This window comes from Mustela putorius, unplaced genomic scaffold (assembly GCF_011764305.1).
Source record: "Mustela putorius furo isolate JIRA1106 unplaced genomic scaffold, ASM1176430v1.1 tig00000139_pilon_pilon_pilon, whole genome shotgun sequence".
NCBI classification, from domain to species: domain Eukaryota; kingdom Metazoa; phylum Chordata; class Mammalia; order Carnivora; family Mustelidae; genus Mustela; species Mustela putorius.
Genome location: NW_025421293.1, coordinates 76,637 through 96,297, shown reverse-complemented (window position 1 = coordinate 96,297; position 19,661 = coordinate 76,637). Strand labels below are relative to the sequence as shown.

At 39.2% G+C, this 19,661-nt stretch overlaps 1 protein-coding gene across 1 annotated transcript in view; it reads left to right on the top strand.

The window, feature by feature from the left end:
* The window catches only part of SEPTIN14 (septin 14), an 88,338-nt gene extending 71,771 nt beyond the window's left edge, over window positions 1–16,567 (top strand). The window contains exon 10 of the mRNA XM_045075221.1: window positions 14,909–16,567. Coding sequence (XP_044931156.1) covers window positions 14,909–15,088 — 180 coding nt within the window. The 3' untranslated portion in view covers window positions 15,089–16,567. The remainder of the gene's footprint in view (window positions 1–14,908) is intronic.
* Window positions 16,568–19,661: the final 3,094 nt, after the last annotated feature.

Below are 19,661 nucleotides of genomic sequence, written 5' to 3'. Positions count from 1 at the left end.
TGTTGATACAAAAGTTGGGTATTCATCCTTTCTGATGGAGGCATAACACTCTATAGTATATATGGACTGTATCTTCTTTATCCATTCATCCGTTGAAGGGCATCTTGGTTCTTTCCACAGTTTGGCAGCTGTGGCCCTTGCTGCTATGAACACTGGGGTACAGATGGCCCTTCTTTTCACTCCATCTGTATCTTTGGGGTAAATACCCAGCAGTGCAATTGCAGGGTCATAGGTCTATTTTTAATTTCTTAAGGAATCTCCACACTGTTTTCCAAAGTGGCTGCACCAACTTGCATTCCCACCAACAGTGTAAGAGGGTTCCACTTTCTTCACATCCTCTCCAACACATGTTTTTTACTGTCTTGTTAATTTTTGCCATTGATATATAACTGGTATAAGGTCATATATCAATGTGGTTTTGATTTGAATCTCCCTGATGGCTAGTGATGATGAACATTTTCTTATGGGTCTGGTAGCCATTTGTATATCTTCTTTGGAGAAGTGTTTGTTCATGTCTTCTGCCCATTTTTTTTTTTTTTTGGTTGTGATTATCTGTTTTGTGTGTGTTGAGTTTGAGAAGATCTTTATAGATCTTGATTATCAGCGCTTTGTCTGTAGTGTCATTTGCAAATATCTTCTCCCATTCCGTGGGTTGCCTTTTTGTTTTGTTTACTGTTTCCTTTGCTGTGCAGAAGCTTTTGATCTTGATGAAGTCCCAAAAGTTCATTTTCTCTTTTGTTTCCCTTGCCTTTGGTGACATATCTTGAAAGAAGTTTCTGTGCCTATGTTCTCCTCTAGGATTTTGATGGATTCTTGACTCACATTGAGGTCTTTTATCCATTTTGAGTTTATCTTTGTGTATGGTGTAAGAGAATGGTCAAGTTTCATTCTTCTATACATAGCTGTCCAATTTTTCCAGCAACATTTATTGAAGAGACTGTCTTTTTTTCACTGGATATTTTTTCCTGCTTTGTCAAAGATTATTTGACCACTGAGTTGCAGGTCCATATCTGGGCTCTCTACTCTGTTCCACTGGTCTATGTGTCTGTTTTTATGCCAGTACCATGCTGTCTTGGTGATCACAGCTTTGTAGTAAAGCTTATAATCAGGCAATGTGATGCCCCAAGTTTTGTTTTTCTCTTTCAACATTTCCTTAGAAATTTGTGGTCTCCTCTGGTTCCATACAAATTTTAGGATTGTTTGTTCCAGCTCTTTAAAACATGTTAGTGGAATTTTGATCAGCATGGCATTGGAAGTATTGATTGCTCTAGGCAGTATAGACATTTTAACAATGTTTATTCTTCTGATCCAAGAACATGAAATGGTCTTCCATCTTTTTGTGTCTTCTTCAATTTCTTTCATGAGAGTTCTGTAGTTCCTCGAGTACAGATCCTTTACCTCTTTGGTTAGGTTTATTCCCAGGTATCTTATGGTTCTTGGTGCTATGGTAAATGGAATCGATTCTCTAATTTCCCTTTCTGTATTTTCATTGTTAGTGTATAAGAAAGCCACTGATTTCTGTACATTGATTTTGTATCCTGCCACATTGCTGAATTGCTGTATGAGTTCTATAGTTATGGGGGTGGAGTCTTTTGGGTTTTCCATATAAAGTATCATGTCATCTGCGAAGAGAGTTTGACTTCTTCTTTGCCAAATTGAATATCTTTTATTTCTTTTCGTTGTCTGATTGCTGTTGCTAGGACTTCCAGTACTATGTTTAACCACAGTGGTGAGAGTGAACATCCTTGTCGTGTTCCCGTCAGCTTTTCCCCTTTGAGAATGATATTCATTGTGGGTTTTTCATAGATAGATTTTACAAAGTTGAGGAATGTTCCCTCTATCCCTATACTCTGAAGTGTTTTAATCAGGAATGGATGCTGTATTTTGTCAAATGCTTTTTCTGCATCAATTGAGATGACCATGTGGTTCTTATCTCTTCTATTATTGGTTTGTTCTATCACATCAATTGATTTGAGAATGTTGAACCACCCTTGCATCCCAGGGATAAATCCCACCTGGTCATGGTGGGTAATGTTTTTAATGTTGTGTTGGATCCTATTAGCTAGGATCTTGTTGAGAATCTTAGCATCCATATTCATCAGGGATATTGGTCTGAAATTTTCCTTTTTGATGGAGTCTTTGCTTGGTTTGGGGTCAGGGTAATGTTGGCTTCATTGAAAGAGTCTGCAAGTTTTCCTTCTGTTTCTATTTTTTTTAAAACAGCTTCAGAAGAATTGGTATTATTTCTTCTTTTAATGTTTGGCAGACTTCCCCAGAGAATCTGTCAGGTCCTGGGCTCTTATTTTTTGGGAGGTTTTGATCACTGCTTCAATCTCATTATTAGATATTGGTCTATTCACGTTGTCAATTTATTCCTGTTTCAGTCTTGGAAGTTTATAAGTTTCCAGGTGTGCATCCATTTCTCCTAGCTTGCTTAACTTATTGACATATAACTGTTGATAATAATTTCTGATGATTGTTTCTATTTCCTTGGTGTTAGTCATGATCTCTGCCCTTTAATCATAATTTTATTAATTTGGGTCCTCTCTCTTTTCTTTTGGATTACTTTGGCCAGTGGTTTATTGATTTATTGATCTTATTGATTCTTTCAAAGAACAGATTCTAGTTTTGTTGTTGTGTTCTACTGTATCTCTGGTGTCTATCTCATTGATCTCTGCTCTAATCTTGATTATTCCCTTCTATGTGTGGGGTTGGCTTATTTTGTTGTTAATTTTCCAGTTCTTTTTTTTAAATTTTTTATAAACATATATTTTTATCCCCAGGAGTACAGGTCTGTGAATCACCAGGTTTACACACTTCACAGCACTCACCAAAGCACATACCCTCCCCAATGTCCATAATCCCACCCCCTTCTCCCAACCCCCCTCCCCCCAGCAACCCTCAGTTTGTTTTGTGAGATTAAGAGTCACTTATGGTTTGTCTCCCTCCCATTCCATCTTGTTTCATTGATTCTTCTTCTACCCACTTAAGCCCCCATGTTGCATCACCACTTCCTCATATCAGGGAGATCATATGATAGTTGTCTTTCTCTGCTTGACTTATTTTGCTAAGCATGATTTGCTCTAGTTCCATCCATGTTGTCACAAATGGCAAGATTTCATTTCTTTTGATGGCTGCATAGTATTCCATTGTGTATATATACCACATCTTCTTGATCCATTCATCTGTGGATGGACATCTAGGTTCTTTCCATAGTTTGGCTATTGTGGACATTGCTGCTATAAACATTCGGGTGCATGTGCCCCTTTGGATCACTACATTTGTATCTTTAGGGTAAATACCCAGTAGTGAAATTGCTGGGTCATAGGGTAGTTCTATTTTCAACATTTTAAGGAACCTCCATGATGTTTTCCAGAGTGGCTGCACCAGCTTGCATTCCCACCAACAGTGTAGGAGGGTTCCCCTTTCTCCGCATCCTCGCCAGCATCTGTCATTTCCTGACTTGTTGATTTTAGCCATTCTGACTGGTGTGAGGTGATATCTCATTGTGGTTTTGATTTGTATTTCCCTGATGCCGAGTGATATGGAGCACGTTTTCATGTGTCTGTTGGCCATCTGGATGTCTTCTTTGCAGAAATGTCTGTTCATGTCTTCTGCCCATTTCTTGATTGGATTATTTGTTCTTTGGGTGTTGAGTTTGCTAAATTCTTTATAGATTTTGGACACTAGTCCTTTATCTGATATGTCGTTTGCAAATATCTTCTCCAATTCTGACAGTTGTCTTTTGATTTTGTGAACTGTTTCCTTTGCTGTGCAAAAGCTTTTGTTCTTGATGAAATCCCAATAGTTCATTTTTGCCCTTGCTTCCCTTGCCTTTGGCGATGTTCCTAGGAAGATGTTGCTGTGGCTGAGGTTGAAGAGGTTTCTGCCTGTGTTCTCCTCAAGGATTTTGATGTATTTCTTTCTCACATTGAGGTCCTTCATCCATTTTGAGTGTATTTTTGTGTGTGGTGTAAGGAAATGGTCCAATTTCATTTTTCTGCATGTGGCTGTCCAATTTTCCCAGCACCATTTATTGAAGAGGCTGTCTTTTTTCCATTGGACATTCTTTCCTGCTTTGTCAAAGATTAGTTGACCATAGAGTTGAGGGTCTATTTCTGGGCCCTCTATTCTGTTCCATTGATCTATGTGTCTGTTTTTGTGCCAGTACCATGCTGTCTTGATGATGACAGCTTTGTAATAGAGCTTGAAGTCCGGAATTGTGATGCCACCAACGTTGGCTTTCTTTTTCAATATCCCTTTGGCTATTCGAGGTCTTTTCTGGTTCCATATAAATTTTAGCATTATTTGTTCCATTTCTTTGAAAAAGATGGATGGTACTTTGATAGGAATTGCATTAAATGTGTAGATTGCTTTAGGTAGCATAGACATTTTCACAATATTTATTCTTCCAATCCAGGAGCATGGAACATTTTTCCATTTCTTTGTGTCTTCCTCAATTTATTTCATGAGTACTTTATAGTTTTCTGAGTATAGATTCTGTGCCTCTTTGGTTAGGTTTATTCCTAGGTATCTTATGGTTTTGGGTGCAATTGTAAATGGGATTGACTCCTTAATTTCTCTTTCTTCTGTCTTGTTGTTGGCGTAGAGAAATGCAACTGATTTCTGTGCATTGATTTTATATCCTGATACTTTACTGAATTCCTGTACCAGTTCTAGCAGATTTGGAGTGGAGTCTTTTGGGTTTTCCACATATAGTATCATATCATCTGCGAAGAGTGATAATTTGACTTCTTCTTTGCCGATTTGGATGCCTTTAATTTCCTTTTGTTGTCTGATTGCTGAGGCTAGGACCTCTAGTACTATGTTGAATAGCAGTGGTGATAATGGACATCCCTGCCGTGTTCCTGACCTTAGTGGAAAAGCGTTCATTTTTTCTCCATTGAGAATGATATTTGCGGTGGGTTTTTCATAGATGGCTTTGATGATATTGAGGTATGTGCCCTCTATCCTACACTTTGAAGAGTTTTGATCAGGAAGGGATGCTGTACTTTGTCAAATGCTTTTTCAGCATCTATTGAGAGTATCATATGGTTCTTGTTCTTTCTTTTATTGATGTGTTGTATCACATTGACTGATTTGCGGATGTTGAACCAACCTTGCAGCCCTGGAATAAATCCCACTTGGTCGTGGTGAATAATCCTTTTAATGTACTGTTGAATCCTATTGGCTAGTATTTTGGTGAGAATTTTCGCATCTGTGTTCATTAAGGATATTGGTCTATAGCTCTCTTTTTTTGATGGGGTCCTTGTCTGGTTTTGGGATCAAGCTATCTAGCTTATCTCCTGCTAGTTGAAGTAGTCTCAGCCTGCTACTTCTCCACCATCTTGACTCCTCCTAATTTTCCAGTTCTTTAAGGTGTAAAGAAAACTGGTGTATTCTGGATTTATCAGTTTTTTTTGAGTGAGGCTTTGATGGCTGTGTATTTCCCCCTTAGGACTGCCTTTGCCATATCCCATAGGTTTTGGACCAATATATCTCTTCATTCTCATTGGTTTCCATGAATTGTTAAAGTTCGTCTTTGATTTTCTGGTTGATCCAGACATTCTTAAGCAGGATGGTCGTTAGCTTCCAAGTGTTTGAATTACTTCCAAACTTTTTCTTGTGGTTGAGTTCCAGTTTCAAAGCATTTTGGTCTGAGAATATGCAGGGAGTAATCTCAATCTTTTGGTATCATATGAGCTCTGATTTGTGACCCAGTATGTAGTGTTCTGGACAAGTTCCTTGTGCGCTCAAGAAGAATGAGTATTCTGTTGTTTTAGGGTGGCATGTTCTGTATATATCTATGAAGTACATCTGGTCTAATGTGTCATTCAAAGCTGTTTCTTTACTGATTTTCAGCTTGGATGATCTGTTACCAAAAGCGGTATGTTAAAATCCCCTACATTAATGTATTCATATCAATATGACTCTTTATTTTGATTAACAGTTGGCTTAAGTAGTTAGCTGCTCCCATGTTGGGAGCATTATATTTACAATTGTTAGATCTTCTCAGTGGATAGACCCTTTAAGGGTCTAGCTCTCATTTCTGCCCTTAGAGATTCTATGTTGTCACTAATGGTTTTCTCCAGCCTAGCCATTGCCTGAATAATTGTTACCCTGAATTCCCTTTCTGACCTACTATTTAGGTCCATATCTGATAGTTCTGTGGGAGAGGGCACAGTCTCTGAATTTTTCCCCTCTTGGGTGTTCCTCCTCCTAGTCATTTTGGTGAGAGGTGGTTGAGGGGATGTATGGCTGAATATATCAATCATGATCCAGGCAAGGTGCACCCTGGAAAGTTTTGGAGCAATCAGAAGAGAGAAAAAGAAAAAAAGAGAGAAAGAGAGAAAAAAGAGAAACCCAGCCAAAATGAGCCCCCAAAGTAAGATATATAAACAAAAACAGACAAACAAAAAGACCACCAAAAGTAAATGACAAGAATCCAGTCAAAATGAACTGCGAGAATAAGATTTATATAATACCAGAACAAAACAGATACACAGAAACACTGACAGAAGAAAAAGCTGGGTGGTTATAAATCCTTGATGTGGGTGAGGAAGGTTATTTTGTCTCTTTCTTGGTATATTTTGTTATTTTTGTTAAAGGAATCAACTTTCCAGAGATAAAGGGAGATTAAAACTGGTTTATATATAGGGGTAGTATTGAATAGGGAAAAGGTATTATCTTGAAGCTTGTTATCTATATGTATTTAAAAGAAAAAGAAAAAGGAAAAAAAGCCACAGGTACATATATGGAAAAAGTTCAAGTTAAAACATTATGGAGTATGTTGTATTAAGCTTCTAGTTGTACTGGTATGTAGGTTAAAGAAATTAAAAGAACAAGAATCACGAGAACGAATTTTTGAAAAGGTTGTATCTATGAAATATAAAGGTTTTAGGGCAATACCAGGAGCTTAATATATTGTTTTCTCCTGATGTTGGGATTTTACAGTTTTATGGGCCTCTGTAGTGGTTGTCCTCTCATTCTTTTGGCTTGCTTTCTAGGGGAAGGTCCTGCCTCATTGTTTTTCTTTTTCTTTTTTTTTTTTAAATTTTATTATTATTTTTTAAATTTTCAATAACAGTATTCATTATTTTTTCACCACACCCAGTGCTCCATGCAATCCGTGCCCTCTATAATACCCACCACCTGATACCCCAACCTCCCACCCCCCGCCACTTCAAACCTCTCAGATTGTTTTTCAGAGTCCATAGTCTCATGGTTCACCTCCTCTTCCAATTTCCCCCAACTTCCTTCTCTCTAAGTCCCCATGTCCTCCATGCTATTTGTTATGCTCCACAAATAAGTGAAACCATATGATAATTGACTCTCTCTGCTTGACTTATTTCACTCAGCATAATCTCCTCCAGCCCCGTCCATGTTGTTACAAAAGTTGGGTATTCATCCTTTCTGATGGAGGCATAATACTCCATAGTATATATGGACCACATCTTCCTTATCCATTCATCCGTTGAAGGGCTTCTTGGTTCTTTCCACAGTTTGGCGACCGTGGCCATTGCTGCTATAAACATTGGGGTACAGATGGCCCTTTTTTTCACTCCATCTGTATCTTTGGGGTAAATACCCAACAGTGCAATTGCAGGGTCATAGGGAAGTTCTATTTTTAATTTCTTGAGGAATGCCTCATTGTTTTTCAGTCAGTCTTGCTTGGGTTGAGTCCTCCTGCCCCCTATCAAGAGCTTGGTCTCTGTGAAACCTGTGTTTCAGGCTTTTGTTCTCTGGAGGTTTTTCATTCTTTGGTGGCTTTTTGTGGCTTTTTGGCCTTTTGGAGGTTTAGTGTAAAGCAAACTACACCCAGACCTCCATCTCAGAGAGAAGCCTCAGTCTGATTCACTCTGGGTGGTCCAGAACACACAGACCTCTCCCCTCTGCAAACTCCACTGAGCTGTGTGGCCTCCCACAGGCAGTGTATGTCCCCAGTCACCATCTCAGGGTTTGCCTGAAGTGCCCACTTCTCTCTGCACCCCTGCACCACTAAAACTGTGAGCAGTATTGGTCCAGGGAGCCCACTTCTGCTGGCTGCCTTTGCTGGGACTGCTATCTGGGGACTAGGCCCATGCCACCAGATATGCTCAGTCATGGGGCTGCAGCAGCTAAGAGATCCAGACTAGAGATCAAGCTGAGTTCCTTCAGGCATAGGCTGGGAGTATGCAGCATCTGGAAACCTGGCCGGTCCTAGAGACTGCCAGCTAGCACCCACATCAAGGTCTCTCAGGCATGGGATGTGGAGGGGAGTGCAGTCAGAACCTAGTCATGCAGTGTGTGTAGAGCGCAAAAGGGTGTGGTTCTAGAGAATGCCCATGACTCCCTCAAATGTGGACAGGGGTGGTCCCAGCTGAGCAGTGGTACAAGCAGTGCACAGCCAGGGGCTCAAGGGCCAGGAACTGGAGGCTCTGCTGCACTCTCTCCTTCATGGGTGGTTGCTGGTGGTGGCTGCCCTGGGTTCATGGGCTTAGGCCTGTGCCCATGACCACCCAATTCCACCAGTTGCACCTTAAGGTTTTTTGCTCTTTTTAAGTGCTTTTAACCAGACACATGAGCATGAGTGTTTTTCCACTCCATGCTTAAAAATGGTCATTTTTAATTTCTTTCATCAGTATTTTATCATTTTCAGAGTATAGATCTTTCACCTCTTTTGTTAGACTTACTCCTAGATATCTTATTATTTTGGTGCAATTATAAATCAGATTTTTAAAAAAAAATTCTCCTTCTGATGTTTCATTATTGGTGTGTAGACATGCAGCATATTTGTGTACATTGATTTTGTACCCTGCAAATGTACTAAATTCTCTCATTAGCTTTAGCAGTTTTGGGGGGATCTTTCAGGTTTTCCATATAGAGTATAATGTCTTCTGCAAATACTGAAAGTTTTACTTCTTGCTTGCTGTCTTGGATGCCATTTATTTCTTTTTTTGTTGTCTGATTGCTATGGCTAGAACTTCTGGTACTATATTAAATAACTGGTGAGAGTGGATATCCCTGTTTGTTCCTGACTATAGAGGGAAAGCTCTGTTTTCTCTCTTAAGGATTATATTAGTGGTAAGTTTTAAATATATGGGCTTTATTATGTTGAATTACATTCCTTCTAATCCTACTTTGTTGGTTTTTTTTTTTTAATGAATTGATGTACTTTTTCATTTGCTTTTTCTGCCTCTATGGAAAAGATCATATGGTTCTTATCCTTTCTTTTACTACTATAGTGCATCACATTGATTGATTGTATAGGACCTTTGCAGCTCAGGAATAAATCCCACTTGATTGTGGTGAATGACATTCTTAATGTATTGTTGGATTTGGTTTGCCAGTATTTTACTGATAATTTTTGCATCTGTGTTCATAAAGGATATTTGCTTTTAGTTCTCTTTTTTATTAGAGTCCTTATCTGTTGTGGTATCAGGGTAATGCTGGCCTCATAGAATGAATTTGGAATTTTTTCTTCCTCTTCTCTGTTTTGGAATAGTCTGAGAAGACAAGATATTAACTCTTCTTTAAGTGTTTGGTAAAATTTGCCTGGGAAATCATCTGGTCCTGGAAGTCTGTTTGTTGGGAGTTTTCTGATTATTGATTCAATTTCTTTGCAGGCTATTGGTCTATTCAGGTTTTCTATTTCTTCCTGTTTCAGTTTTGATATCCAAATGGACTTTATCCATTTCTTCTCAATTATCCAATTTGTTGGCATATAGTTTTTCATAATATTCTCTTATAATTGTTCATGTTCCTACAGTTCTTATTTCTCCTGTATCATTTGTGATTTTATTTATCCAGGTCCTTTCTCTATACTTTTTGATAAGTCTGGCTAGGGGTTTATCAATAGTATTAATTTTTTCAAAGAACTAGATCTTAATGTCATTGATCTGTTCTACTGTTTTTGTTTCTCTATCATTTATTTCTGCTCTAATCTTCATTATCTCCTTCCTCCTGCTGGCTTTAGGAATAATTTTTGTTCTTTTTCTACCTTCCTTATGTGTGAGGTTACGTTCCTTATTTGAGATTTTCCTTATTTGCTTGTTGAAGTAGGCCCATATTACTCTATCCTTCCTTGTTAGGACCACTCTAAGTGCATCCAAAGGTTTTTGATGGTTGTGTTTTCATTATCATTTGTTTCCATGTATTTTTAAAATTTCCTCTTTGTTTCCTGTTTTATCCATTCATTGTTTAATAGAAAGTTGCTTAACCTCAATGTATTCATGGTCTTTCCAGATTTTTTCTTGGTGATTGATTTCTAGTTTCATAATATTGTGGTTAGAAAAGGTGCATGGTCCGGTTTCAGTCTTTTTGTACTTGTTCAGCCATGATTTGTGACCTAATAAGTGATCTATTTTGGAGAATGTCTCATGTGCAGTAGAAAAGAACATGTATTCTGCTGTTTTAGGATAAAATTCTCTGAATATATCTGTGAAGTCCATCTGGCCCAGTGTGTCATTCAAAGTCCTTGTTTCCTTGTTGACTTTCTGTTTAGATGATATGTCCATTGCTGTAAGAGTGGTGTTAAAGTCTTCTACTATTGTAATATTATCAGTGAGTTCTGTTATGTTTGTTATTAATTGACTTATATATTTGGCTGCTCCTAAGTTAGGGGCATAAATATTTTACAATTGATAAATCTTTTTGGGTAGATCTCTTTATTATGATATATGTCCTTCTTCATCTCTTATTATTGTCTTTGGTTTAAAAAATTTTAAAATTTTTATTTATTTATTATTTTTATTAAGAGCTTTTATTTACTTATTTGAGAGAGTGAGTTAGAGAGAGAGAGAGCACAACAACAGGGACAGAGGGAGAGGGAGAAGCAGACTCCTCTGCTGAGCAGGGAGCCTGATGCAGGGCTTGATCCCAGGACCCTGGGATCATGACTTGAGCCAAAGACAGAGGCTTAACAGACTGAACCACCCAGGTGTCCCAACAGTCCTTGGTTTAAAATTTAGTTTGTCTCCTATGAGGATGGCTTCTCCAGGTTTCTTTTGATGTCCATTAGCATGATAAATGATTCTCCACCCCTTCAGTTTCAATCTGGAGGTGTCTTTGGGTCTAAAATGAGTCTCTTATAAATAGCATGGTCTTTTGTTTTTTATTCATTCTGATACCCTATGCCTTTTGATTGGAGCATTTAGTCCATTCACATTCAAAGTAATTACTGAAAGACATGAATTTAGTGCCATTGTATTACCTGTAAAGTTGCTGATTCAAAACTCTACACTTCAGAGACCCTGGAAAGGCAGACTCACACTGATTGTCTGGGGAGGTTTTCCTGATGTTGTGGCTAGTGCTGCCTTGTAGCAGAAGATAGTGGCAGGATCATGCAGCACTTTGGAGCTTATGGTGAATTGCAACACACATGGCACTGAGGTTTGTAGCTCTCAGCTGGTGTCTGTTCCTGTGCTGGTGGGTCAGATCCTTCGATGGTGCCCTCAGGGTCCATTGCCTGTGGGGAGGCCCTGTCACCTCTCCCATATGCACTCAAGTTCTCAAGCTGTGACTGGAGTTGGCTTGTTACAGAAAGCAGTGTATGAGATTTTATGGTAAACTGCAATACTCAGCCAGAACTGTCATCGTCTGTACCTCTCAGCCAGCATCTTTGTTCCTATACTGGTAGGCAGGACCATTTAATGACACCCACAGGGAACTTTGCCCACAGAGAAGCCATGTCACTTCTCCCAAATGCACTCCAGGCAGGGGAACTGCTTCTCAAGGGGGAGCTGAGGCTTCCAGCTGCTGGGGCTAAGCTCTGCTCCCACACAAGGATACCACTTAGTTCCCCAAGCATGAAACGGTGTGTCGCAAACTTCCCATACCTCAGAATCTGTGTTCTGCTGTCTACAGAAAAATGGTGGTAATGTAAGCCTCTCCCCCCCCCCCCATGAACGGTTTTGAGCAATAGCTTTCTTGTGCATATTTTCACTGTGTGAAAGACACCTGTCTGCTTTTTCACTTTTTTCTCCTCCATCTCTCTTTTTCCATGCTTTTTCTCTCTCTCTCCTCTTCTCTCTTGCTATCCCCTCTTCAGTCAGAGCTCCCTTTCTTGGGGAGCACCCTCTGATCTTTTCTCCCATGGATCAACTCTCCACAGTTCCTACCTTTTTTGGGTGTTTAGAATGATCCAATCTCGGGGTGACTGGGTGGCTCAGTGGATTAAACCACTGCCTTTGACTCAGGTCATGATCTCAGGGTCCTGGGATCAAGCCCCTACATCAGGCTCTCTGCTCAGCAGGGAGCCCTCTTCCCCCTCTCTCTCTGTCTGCCTCTCTGCCTATTTGTGATCTCTCTGTCAAATAAATGAATAAATTCTTAAAGAAAAAGAATAATCCAATCTTTATCTGGCTGTGTTCCAATGACAAGGCAGGCTTAAGGTTACCCCACTCCTCTGCCATCTTACCTCTTTTCCTTTTTTTTTTTTTTTTAAGTCTTTTATCTCTGTGGTAAGGATCTCATTGATGTCTTCTATTCTTTTCTGAAGCCCAGTGAGTATCCTTATGACTGGTCCTTTAAATTCTCCATTAGGCATGTTACCTATATCTTTTTTTCTTCACTCTATGACTTGATTTTACTTTGTGCTTTCATTTGGGATAAATCCTTTTGTTTTGGTATTTTGACCAAGTCTCTACCTTCTTCTCTGTGTGAGAAGGTCCAGTTATGTCTCTTGCTCCTGAAAGTAATGGTCTTATGAAGAAAAGACCATGTAGTGCCCAGGCCTGGCCTTCAGAGAGTGTCTCCAGCATGTCCTGTGTGGACTCTGCTGTTGTGTTTTGGATAATCTATCCATGAGGCCATTCCTCTACAGGGGCACTCCTTGCCAAGAGTGGGCAGTGTTTGGTCTCTGGTCTGAATGTGGTGAGGTTTAACTAAATGTGCTCTGGTCTGCTTTTGTGAAATGAGACCTGACACCATTTCCTTCATAACTAAGGCCCTGAAGTACTCAGTGGGGAGACGTTGGTATGGGTGGTAGTTTGTGCTGGTGTTCTGAGGGAGAGGCCCACTACATTGAGGGAAGAAGCTTGACTAAGAAGAGCAGTCCTTCCAGAATGCAGAGGGGTGAGCTTGGTATAAGGAACTTAGGAAGCCAGTGTCAGTGCTGTATCTGTTCCAGCACGTGGCTCTGTGTTTATGCTGAGGAACTTAGGAAGGTCCCAGACAGCTCCTTTGTTCCTGGAGAGAAGGAACAAATCATTTACCAAGGCAAATGGTCCCAGACAGCTCCTTTGTTCCTGGAGAGAAGTCTCAGTGAATGCTGCCTCTCAGGTATGCACTCTGAGAAGAATAAATAATCTTTCACCTATGTGCCCCAGGTGTTCTCCAGATTGCTGTTTCCAAGCAATATGCCCCTGGGTTGTCTGTATATCTTCTCTCCAGGAGCAGGGCAGTGCCCTCAGGGCTCTATCCCAACAAAGCCTGCTGACCTTTAAAACTCCAGGCTTTAAGCCTGACAGTTTGCAAGAACTCACAAAGCTCAGTCACTCTTACTTTCCAAACCAATGGCTTTGGGGAAATGTTCTCATGGTGTGTTCCCCTATGTAGTCCTCTGTCTCATGCCATTTCTGTGTGACAACAGCTCTCTGCCCTTCACAGCACCTGTGATCCATTTCTCCCCAAAATCACATCTCCACACTTAAAATGTGGCCTCCTCTCTCCCTTTAGTTGTGGAGTTTGTTCTGTCACTCTTGAGGTTGATTTTCGGCATGTTTAGATAGTTATTTAGGTGTGTTTCTGGGATGAGGTGAGCCTCAGGTCCTCCTATTCCACTGCTATTTTCCTTCCAAGACTCACCTTTCCATGTTTAGGGGAAACTTTTTTTTTTCGTTCTGATTTTGACCTCATTTATAGATACCAGACTATCTTATCCCCAGCTTTTCTAATTGTGTATAGATATTCATTTCCCTCTCAGGGATGAAAATATAATTCTAAGAGATATCCAACTTCAGCAGAGGAAAAAGTAATCTTTGTTTTTATACCATGGATCTCAAACTTTGCTGCACGTTAAAACACCTAGGAATTTTTAAAAGCTGTGATGCTCAGGTTTCCACTCCAGATAGTGTGATGCAACTGATCTGTGTACAACCTGTGCACTGGGAGATTTGCAAGCTTACTGAATGATTCTAATGGGCATCTAGAGTTAAGAACCCCTAGTATTAACAATGTTCTATGGTCTTCATAGCCCTATAAATTAGTTAATTAATATTATGACAGTTTAGGCTCCTAGTCTGTTTTTCAAAAGGTTAAACTGAAAATGAGTCTGTACTTCATACTTTTACATCATAGTAACCATAACTTTAAAAATAATATGTCCTCTGATGCATACAAGCCATCCTTATGTTCAATAAATTCATGCTAAAGACCCAGGCCTTTCTGTAATGGAAAGTAAGGTGATATTATTTCCTTCCTATGGCTAACTGGGCTCATTTTAAGTACCACAGATTAAATGAGATCTCAGAATCAAGTAAAAAGTAACTGAATGAGGTTTTTGTTTCTTCCTATAATTATGCTAAAGAATGCCTTTATCAATTAAATGTCAAGAAACATTTTATAATCCATGTCATATTTTAATGTATGTACTTTTAGTGGACAGGGATTTATCAAATTTTAGTCAAAGAGATTTATGGTAAAATGTAGAGTTAAAAATATTACCTCATTAGGAAAAATTTCTACAATTGAATATTTTCCATAACTCTGTGTTTTATTCCATTTGGCTCAATGGGGACACATTTAAAATTAAAAGAAATTGCATACCTGATTTTTTACTTTAAATATGAAACTTTGAAACTGTTATTAATATCAAACTCTACTCTCATGTAGTCTGTTTGATAACCAGTAGAAAAGACAAGCATGTTCCTGGGAATGTGCCACCTGGGAATAGAGTGCTTTTAGTCGTAACTGCACATTTGTTCCCCAGCTACAGGAAAAGTTTGAGCATCTTAAAAGAGTCCAGCAAGAAGAGACAATGAAACTTGAGGAGGAGAGAAGACAACTGGAAGAAGAAATAATAGATTTTTATAAAATGAAGGCTGTTTCTGAAACATTACAAACTCAAGTGTGTACCAATATAAAGAAGGAAAAAGAGCGTAAGAAGTAGTCTTCTCTTACACTTCTGTGTACTGTAGAACCTATCACTCTCAATTCTGTCTTCTGGTGAGATGATCTTTACAGTACTTAACTGTACTAGTTTTAAAATTTGTTTTATTATTGTATATGTTCACCAACTAGAATGTTAACTCCTCAAGAGCAGGTACCTTGACCACCTTGTTAGATTCTGTATCCTCAGTGTTTATAATAAAGACTAGCACAGAATTTCCACTCAGTAAGTATTTGCTAAAATGAAAAAAAAATCAAAGGAATATATAGCACAGTGTAAATAGTGCTGATAAACTGTGAGATTTTTTTTAAACTATACCTCTGGCTGTACTTCCAGTGCACATCTTAAAATATATCTGAATATAAGTAGGGGATTTGTTTAAAAAGAAAAAAAAGAAAGAACTTGGGGACTTGCTCATGAGCCATAGGTGTAAAATATGGTATAAAACAATCTAATATTGGGAGAGAAGAGTTAAGATGGTGAAGAAGTAGGGGGATTCTGGGTTTTTCTTATCCCTCAAACACAGTTGTATTGAGGCCAGATCACTTGGAACACCCAGGAAATTGATCTGAGAATTGGAAGAAGGATGTCCACAGTTGGAGGCAGGTGTGAGGTACATGGAAGTGATTTGGGGGAGAGAAAAGCTGCTGTGCTGCAGAATGGAGGGAACCCTTTCCACAGAGAGAAAAGGGAGATTGGGAGAGAAGTGTTGAGAGAGTGAGGTGTCAGGTTCTGGCAAGAAGAAAACCTGGGGGGAACTGAGTGGCACAGGTTTTTCCACCGTGTGTGGAACTCATGCTCAGGGATTTTGAAAACAACATTACTTTTGTAGGAGCAAAACTGTAGCATACACTCCTGGAGAGAAGGAGGGCTCTGGCCTGGGAGTGCACAAAGAGTGGTGTAGGGATCAATCACCAGGGTGGCTCTGGGAGAAATTGTTCACCATTCTGGGGTACATTTGGAGGAGGGTATATTGCCTCTCCAAGGACAATAGACCCTGCAGTCACCAGCAAATGGCCTTTCATAGTTAGGGGTCAAAGGTGAGGGCAGGGGATGGATAGCCCAGTTGCTGATTTTTGAGGTGAACGTACCATAGATTCTGAGCACTGCAAAGGCAGGAGACTGTTTTCTGGGGGCAAGACGGACTAGTAAGAGTATAGCTGGCCTCTGATCCAGAGGAGGGAGTGGATACCAATGGTCGGCTCCTTTAAGATTTGGAGTTTTGAATCCCAGCTCTGCCAAATATACAATGCAGGAAAACTGAGTACTGTGTACCTTAACAGCCTTCCATCTCCTGTGAGCGCCTCCTAAACAGCAGGGTGTGTGAGATTCCCTTGTCTAGGAAAGAGAGATGGGGATGTCATCATTTTACTCCCACTATCAACACAGTCAGACATCAGAGAGCAACACAGTGGCCCCCAGTGGAGGTGGGAGTTGCTTACATCAACCTCCATAAGCCTCCCCACCCCATTCTTGGCAACTGTTTTGTTTTTTTAATTTAATTAATTTATTTATTTTAATTTCTTTTCAGCGTAACAGAATTCATTGTTTATGCACCACACCCAGTGCTCCATGCAATCCATGCCCTCCATAATACCCACTACCTGGCTCCCCCAACCTCCCACCCCTTTTGTTTTGTTTTTAACAAGGGCAGGGTTGATTCTGAGCCAGCACAGCAGGCCTCTCTCCCAGAAGAGCAAAACAGGTAACAGGCCACATGCACTAAGTCTACTAATCATTGAGTGCTTCAAAGCATCCCCTTCAGTTCTGGTGGAAATAGGCTCAGGCCATATATATTTAAACTTATTCTTTTGTACTTTTTCTTTTTTCTTTGGAATTAGGCTTATAGTTTTTTTGTTTGTTTGCTTCATTTCATTTTCTCTTTTTTCTTTGGATCAGGCTTCTTTTTTTCCTTTCCTTTTTTTCTTTAGAATCAGGGTAATAGTTTTTGTTGTTGTTATGTAATGTTAATCATCATAGAGTACATGATTAGTTTTTGATGTAGTGTTCAACAATTCATTATTTGTATATAACATCCAGTGCTCATTACAACATATACCCTCCTTAATACCCATCACTGGGCTACCCCATCTCCCCACCCCCCTCCCCTCTAAAGCTTTCAGTTTATTTCCCAGTCTGTCATGGCTTATCTGCCCCTCTGACTCCCCCCTTTCAGTTTCCCTTCTTCCCCTTAATGTCCTCTGTGCGAGTCCTTATGTTCCACATGAGTAAAACCATATGATATTGTCTTTAGCTGCTTGATTTATGTCACTTTTAGCATAATCCCCTCTAGTTCCATCCATGTTGATGCAAATTGTGGGTACTCATCCTTTCTGATGGCTGAGTAATATTCTATTGTAAAAAGGAACCATATCTTCTTTATCCATTTATTTGCTGAAGGGCATCTCAGTTCCTTCCATAGATGAGCTATTGTAGACATTGCTGCTATGAACATTGGGGTGCAGGAGACTTTCTTTTCACTGCATCTGTATAATTGGGGTAAATACCCAGTAGAGCAATTCTGGGGTCATAGGGTAGCTCTATTTTTAGCATCTTGAGGAACTTCCATCTGTTTTCTGGAGTGACTATACCAGCTTGAATTCCCACCAACAGTGTAAGAGGATTCCCCTTTCTCCACATGCTCAGTAGAATTTGTTGTTTCCTGCCTTGTTAACTTCTGTCATTCTAAGTGATGTAAGGTGGTATCTCAATATGGTTTTTTACAATTTTATTTTATTTTTTCAGTGTTCTAAGATGCATTGTTTATGCACCATACCCAGTGCTCCATGCAATATGTGCCATCCTTAACACCCAGCACCAGGCTCACCCAACCCCCCCACACTCCTCTGCTCCAAAACCCTCAGTTTGTTCCTCAGAGTCCACAGTTTCTCATAGTTTGTCTCCCCCTCTGCCATCAGAAAGGATGAATACCCAACTTTTGTGTCAACATACACAGAAGAATGAAGGAGATTATGCTGAGCGAAATAAGTCAAGTAGAGAGAGTCAATTATCAATATGGTTTTGATTTGAATTTCCCTGATGACTAGTGATGTTGAACATTTTTTGATGTGTCTCTTAGCCATTTGTATGTCTTCTTTGGAGAAGTGTCTGTTCATGTCTTCTGCCCATTTTTTGATGTGATTATTTGTTTTTGGGGTGCTGAGTTTGAGAAGTTCTTTTTTTTTTTTTTGCAGTTTGAATTATGACTATTTTATTTATTTTTAAATTTTCTTTTCAGTGTTCCAGAATTCATGAGAATTCTGGAACTACCCAGAGAAGTTCTTTATAGATTGGAACTACCCGGAGAAGCTCTTTATAGACTTTGTATACACCCTTTATCTGTAATGTTATTTACAAATATCTTCTCCCAACCAGTGTTGTCTCTTAGTTTTGTTGACTGTTTCGTTTGTTAGGCAGAAGCTTTTTTTCTTGATGAAGTCCTAAAAGTTCATTTTTGTTTTTGCTTCCCTTGCCTTTGGAGACATGTCTAGCAAGAAGTTACTGCAGCTGAGTTTGAAGACATTACTGCCTGTGTTCTCCTCTAGGGGTTTGATGGCTTTCTTTCTCACATTGAGATCTTTCATCCGTTTTGAGTTTATCTTTGTATATGGTCTAAGAGAATGGTTGAGCTCATTCTTCTGTGTATAGCTGTCAAATTTCCCTAGCACCATTTATTGAAGAAACTGTCTTTTTCCCATTGAATATTTTTTCTTGCTTTGTTGAAGATTAGTTGACCATAGAGTTGAGGGTCCATTTCTGGACACTATACTCTGTTCTGCTGATCTATTTGTCTGTTTTTGTGCCAGTACATGCTGTCTTGGTGATTACAGCTTTGTAATAGAGCATAAAATCAGGCAATGTGATGCCCCCAGCTTTGGTTTCCTTTTCAACATTCCCTTGGCAATTCATAGTTTTTTCTGTTTCCATACAAATTTTAAAATTATTTGTTCCAGCTCTTTGAAAAAATGCCAATTTTATATTAATAGGGATGGTGTTGGAAATGTAGATTGCTTTGATAGCATAGACATTTAACCATGTTTATTCTTCCAACCCTTGAGCATGGAATACTTTTCCATCTTTTTCTGTCTTCCTCAATTTTTTCCCTAAGTGTTCTGTAGTTTCTATAGTACAGATCCTTTATCTTTTTAGTTAGGTTTATTCCTAGGTACATTATTGTTTTTGGTGTTATTGTAAATAACAATCAATTCCTTAAGGACAATAAGGAATTGACAATAAGGAATCGATTCCTTAATTTCTCTTTCTACAGTTACATTATTACTGTACAGAAAAGCAACTGATTTCTGTGCATTGATATTCTTTTTTTATCCTGCCACATTACTGAATTCTTGTTTGAATTCTAGTAACTTGGGGGGGGGTGAAGACTTTTAAGTTTTCCACATAGAGTATCATATTTCTGCAAAGAGAGAGAGAGAGTTGGACTACTTTTTTGCCAATTTGAATACGGTTTTTTCATTTTGTGTTCTGATTGCTGTTGCTAAGACTTCTAGTACTATATTGAACAATAGTGGTGAGAGTGGACATCCTGGTCATGTTCCTGATCTTATGGGAAAGG